The sequence below is a fragment of the Melanotaenia boesemani genome, chromosome 5 (assembly GCF_017639745.1).
Source record: "Melanotaenia boesemani isolate fMelBoe1 chromosome 5, fMelBoe1.pri, whole genome shotgun sequence".
Lineage (NCBI taxonomy): Eukaryota > Metazoa > Chordata > Actinopteri > Atheriniformes > Melanotaeniidae > Melanotaenia > Melanotaenia boesemani.
The window spans coordinates 3,624,906-3,630,965 of NC_055686.1; the positions used below are offsets into that span (position 1 = coordinate 3,624,906).

The 6,060-nt window shown below is 43.9% G+C and overlaps 1 protein-coding gene across 1 annotated transcript; it reads right to left on the reverse strand.

Annotated features, from left to right (window-relative positions):
• Positions 1-1,488: 1,488 nt before the first annotated feature.
• LOC121640518 lies at positions 1,489-4,540 on the reverse strand. The gene is made up of 3 exons (XM_041986338.1): positions 4,058-4,540; positions 2,702-3,055; positions 1,489-2,604 (listed from the first exon to the last, which is right to left on the reverse strand). The coding sequence occupies exons 1-3, from the start codon at positions 4,125-4,127 to the stop codon at positions 2,387-2,389; spliced, it is 642 nt and encodes a 213-aa protein (XP_041842272.1). The 5' UTR covers positions 4,128-4,540; the 3' UTR covers positions 1,489-2,386.
• Between the last annotated feature and the right edge of the window lie 1,520 nt (positions 4,541-6,060).

A 6,060-nucleotide genomic window follows, 5' to 3' on the forward strand; every position in this document is an offset into this window, starting at 1 on the left:
CCAGGGACCCTTAGTCAGAGTAAAGCCCCCACCAACTTCCAGTGCCCCAAGTGACGAGGTCACAATCCTCCACCTACACTAAGAGATGTCGTCACATACCTGAAGCCAGAACCTGCAGACAGGTGTGCAGGACAACAAGACGTGGAAGTAGGTGTCAGTCGTGTTATCAATGTAGTCTGAGCAAATATTTGACTGTGACAGACCCATCCTAAAAATCATTAGTCCTGTATAATGAGTTCTATGAAGCATTTTGAATGATATTAGTTGCATGTTTGAATCCTTCACTGCATTTGTAATTGTAGTGTCTAATTATTAGTATTATCATTAGTATTACAAAAGAATCTCTGTGGGGTGAATTTGGTTTGCATTGAGGTCAGGGACTTTATTTTTACCAGTTCATAAAACATGCACATTGTTTTTGTCATTTCTCTGTCTGTGCAGACATAAAACAGGAACAGAGTCTGTCTTTGTGTGTCTGTCTTGCCTGAGTGAAAGGGGTGTCTCAAGATTGATCTTTACGTATCAAGTGACCGGAAACAGTAGGTTGACAGAGTGCTGCTTAATCCTGAGGACAGAAGAAGGGGAAGATGTCGCCACATTCTGTTTATAGAAACCATGCCAGTCTCTGTAAATCTGTGTTGGAGCTCCAACGCTGGAGGAACAGAGTCCTTCGTTTGGCAGGATCATGAAAACTGTTTCTGTTTTCAGGAAGTGGAATCAGACATGAATAAAACCCTGAGGGTGGAACTCCATCACATCCCGACACACAGTCAGGACGTCTGATCTGAAGCAGCAGCACTCTGATCCTCTGTTTACAGAGAGCAGCAGCCATGACTCCACACCAGCAGCTGCAGACATCATGACGCAGCAGAATCCTCCTCCTTCATCGCAGCTCAGCAGGGAGATGTCTGAGGCTGAAACCTGATGCTAGGAGGACGCTGATCCTTTCAGAGATGAGATGAAACCTGAATTATTACAGCTGCTTATAAAGATTCAGAGCAAAGACGTTAACACAAGTTACCGAACATAAGGACGCATAAAGTTTTATTTGAACGCAGCATGTTACAGGTTCATGTTAAAGTGCTGATTACATTATTATTATACACAGATCCCACAGGTCAATATAAAGTTCTGTTTCCTGAAGAAACTCCTCCTCTTCCTCCTAAATCTACTCTTTCCGCTCTATGACATCATAGTAAACATCTGTAAATCTGATCCATCTTCTTCTCTTTGCTTTTCCTCTGCTGCTCTGTTCAACTTTATTTACACCAACCCAGTCCTCTTTATAGAGTCCAGTTCAACACGACGGAAACTGATCCATCAGCCACATAAAGGTCTTCATCTAACCACCAATCAGAGCGCAGCAGGAATCTGATTGGCTGATGAACTTTGAGACTAAATTATATAAACTTATGAAAAAACTAAGTTTAAATCTAAAATGTTTATGCAGATTTTTATTATCTTTACAACATCTGAAACCTGGAACTGGTTCATGTTCTGGGGAACTGGTTCATCTTCTGGGGAACTGGTTCATGTTCTGGGGAACTGGTTCATCTTCTGGGGAACTGCTTCATGTTCTGGGGAACTGGTTCATCTTCTGGGGAACTAGTTAATGTTCTGGGGAACTAGTTCATGTTCTGGGGAACTGGTTCATGTTCAGGGGAACTGGTTCATCTTCTGGGGAACTGGTTCATCTTCTGGGGAACTGGTTCATCTTCTGGGGAACTGGTTCATATTCTGAGGAACTGGTTCATCTTCTAGGGAACTGGTTCATCTTCTGGGGAACTGGTTCATCTTCTGGGGAACTGGTTCATGTTCTGGGGAACTGGTTCATCTTCTGGGGAACTAGTTAATGTTCTGGGGAACTAGTTCATGTTCTGGGGAACTGGTTCATCTTCTAGGGAACTGGTTCATCTTCTAGGGAACTGGTTCATGTTCTAGGGAACTGGTTCATCTTCTGGGGAACTGGTTCATGTTCAGGGGAACTGGTTCATCTTCTGGGGAACTGGTTCATCTTCTGGGGAACTGGTTCATCTTCTGGGGAACTGGTTCATATTCTGAGGAACTGGTTCATCTTCTAGGGAACTGGTTCATCTTCTGGGGAACTGGTTCATATTCTGAGGAACTGGTTCATCTTCTAGGGAACTGGTTCATCTTCTGGGGAACTGGTTCATTTTCTGGGGAACTGGTTCATGTTCTGGGGAACTGGTTCATGTTCTCTCTGTTTTCAGTAGAAACATCAGCAGCAGGGAATGTTTGTGTTTTGAAGACTCTCAGAGAGATGAGACATTTTACTACATCAGAGTTTAAATGAGTTCAACCTGCCGCCCTGAACATGATTCATCTTTGCAGAGCAGCTGGACATGAAAACAAGCAGGAGGAGAGATTAAACATCCTGGATCAGGCGTTGTTCAGGAGTGTGTTCAGGAGGAGCTGGTGAGCTGTTCTCTGAAGGTGGTTTAGGTTTCCTGCAATATCTCACAGCAACAAAAACCCCTCCAAGAAGCAGAAGGACGGCAGGAACTGATGCAGCAGCTCTAACTCCACCCTTTACTCCTCCTGTGTCTTCACCTCGTCCAAACTCAGCAAGCGCATCAGTGAAAGCTGCAGGTGAGAAACAGGTGTGAGCGTCATGTGACGTGTTAGTGAACATGGCGGCTGCCGCTCAGCAGACAGAGCGGGTCCAGACGTCTACACCCACCTGAGGCTGTGACGGTCAGGTTGATGGAGTGACTGACAACACTGAAGTCTCTCTCACTGCTTCCTGAGCTTCTGACTGTGATCAGACACTCATATGTTCCTGAATCAGTGATGCTGGTGTTCTGCAGGACCACAGAGACGTCTCCGTCCTCCACAGAGGAAGAGTCTCTCAGCTTCACTCGGCCTCTAAAAGACGGATGCTGGTAGCGTTCGTACGAGCGCTTTTCTCTGTAGAAGAAGACGTAATCCTCTGGGCTGAGATCAGACCTGGTCCACTCCAACATGAGGATTTCTGTGTTTCTGGGAGCCTGACACTGAAGAGGGACATTCTGTCCAGCTTCCACCTCCTGCTGATCTGAGACACAAGCAGAGAATTCAGAGACAGAAGTTAGAGACGTGTCCGTCCTCATCATGGAGGCTGGAGGCAGAAAAACACAGCAGCTCTGCAGCAAGTTGCTTCAGCTCCACAGTCGGAGGTGGAATCCTGGAAACAACAACAGCTTTCTGCCTGAAGAAGAAGAAATTCACATTTGATCTTTTCTTCAGGAAAAACCCAGAAACAGTTCTGCTTCATGCTGCTGCTGCTGGCTTTTTATCTACGTTCCTTTCTGCATGTTTCTACATGTTACATTAAAACCTGCTGATCAGAAGCTTCCACACACACGTTTTTACTCTTAAACACACTTTCTGTACATTTATAAAAACAGTTTGTCAGAAGAAAACTAAACATCTGGAAAGAAAGAAAAGAAAGAAGTTGGTTCTCAGACAGCTGACAGGGTTCATGTCTGTCTGAGCTGCTGCTGGACGTTCAGGTAATGATGTTCACACACCTGTCCAGCAAATGATGACGCGTCTAATTTAAGGTGTGTGATTGGCTGGAAGTCTTCTGTTTTCTATGTGCGCGTGGGAAGAGGACGGAGAGTCGATACGGGACTGATCCTACAACAGAAACATGGATCTTCCTCCTAATAAATCCTCTGCAGTTCAGAAGGTTCCAGTATTTTACCTTTAACTCTGCTGTACTGTCCTTATGATGAGGATCAATTATTAGCCTGATTTCTCCAGAGAGCCGCTACAACATGCAGACTGTAAACCACGTCTATCAGAGAGAAGATGAACTTCTCCCTCTGGAGGCAGAATAATTCCTGCTGTAATGACAGTAAACAGCACAAATGAAGCATTTCACTAAAACTTCCTGCCTTTATTTAATAAAATGGTATCAGAGGAGTTTTCTCTTCAGCCTTTTATTACAGACTTCTCATTTTAAGTCTCAGGATGAGTCATCATCGTCCTGCAGGCATACAACGCAGATGGTGGCAGGATGCCACCTTATGAGTTTAGTGTGTGACCAGCTCACCTTGTAAAGCTGCAGCCAGACAGGAAGTGAAGAGGAGGCAGAAGGAGGAAGAAACAAAAACAAGCCTCATTTTCTGGAAGTTTAAATGTTGCTGCAGATCTCAGCTGAATGTTTGCAGGAGAAGAAAGCGAAACTAAAAAGTTAAAGTAAACAAGATCAGCTTAGTCCACCCACAGAGCCGTGTGCAGAGAAACCACGTGACACACAGCTGCTCTGGTCCACAGAGGTTTCCATACTCTCTTCATCTTCTGGTCCACAGAGTTTAAACTGGTTTGAACTTTCTCATCCTCGCTGTGTGAAGGTGATCAGGTGTGCCGACCAGCTGGCAGGGTCTTCACCAGGATGTTTCTCCTCGTGCAATAAAATACAGCTGATTGATTTTCTCTGTTCTCTGCTGCAGAAACTCGGCAGAAAATGTGCAAATTTAATCCGTGTTCAGCGGAAAACACGAGAAGATCCGTGTTTCTCACGTTGTAAACATCTGAACTCCGCTACAGTCTGCAAACAGAACAGGAAGTTTCCCAGAAGCATGCTGGGAAACTGAGTTCTGGTCTGATGAGACCAGGGTGAAACACAACTAAAGAGAAGAGCAGCTTACAGTGAAGCAGGGCGGTTCCCTGAAACCACCAGCAGGTGGCAGCACATCACCTGAAACAGTCACTGCAGACATGAAACGTCTCTGACAGGTTAAACCTTCATCTTCACCCTCATCTTCATCAGGTCAGAGAGGGTTAGTTAAACCTCCTCAGAGCTTCGGAAACTAGATCATCCTGAACATGTGACCACAGCTCTGAGTTTTACTGATCAACAGTACGATCATGTCCAGACTCATTCACAGACAAAAATGTCCCATTAAGTCACATTAAAACCAGATTTTTATTGAATAAAAATCATGATTCTGTCACGTTAAATTAGTCGTCACTCTTCACCACGTAGACCAGCCTCGCGGGCTTGAGTTAAATTAAAAGATTAATTCTAATTATATTTGAAACTTTCTAATCGTGTCAGATGCTCTAACACAGGGGTGTCAAACTCCAGTCCTAGAGGGCCGGTATCCTGCAGGTTTTCATTGTTTCCCTGATCTAACATACCAGACTAACTTCAAATGGATCCAACAGTCTTCTTGTCAACTTCTTCATGATAACTCATTAATTTCAGTCAGGTGTGTTAGATCAGGGAAACAATGAAAACCTGCAAGATACCGGCCCTCGAGGACCGGACACAACCTAAATGATAAAACAAATTCACCCAAGTGGACCAGATGAATGAGGTTAGAATCTGAATAAAATAAGAAAACTTCTTGTTTGTTTATTTTTATTTGTCTGGGAACACACACTAAAACATTCATCTGAGAGGAGGAAAGACGCTTTGTACCACCGGCTGATTTCCATCTACGTCAGGGGTGCCCGAGTCCGGTCCTCGAGATCCTGCAACGTTTAGATGCAACCCTTCTCCAACACACTTGAATCAGACGTGGTCTGCATGTCATTCAGCTCTGCAGAGGCCTGCTAACGAGCCAGTCATTTGATTCAGGTGTGTTGGAGAAGGGTTGCACCTAAAAGCTGTAGGATGGTAGATCTTGAGGACTGGACTCGGGCACCCGTTTTACATCCCAAGACAGGTAGACAAATTAAAACCATATACAGTATCTCTTAGAGGTGAGTATGCCATTCATATTTTTGCAAATACTTTATTATATCTTTTTGTGGGTCAACACTAAATGAAACTTTGACATACAGAATAACACAGTTTAGTTTCTTTAGTGTTGTCCCATTAAAAGATATAAAATATTTGTAAAATGTGAGGGGGGGGTACTCACTTCTGTGAGATACTGTAAATGTTATCTATCTATCTATCTATCTATCTATCTATCTATCTATCTATCTATCTATCTATCTATCTATCTATCTATCCATCCATCCATCCATCCATCCATCCATCCATCCATCCATCCATCCATCCATCCATCCATCCATCCATCCATCCATCTATCTATCTATCTA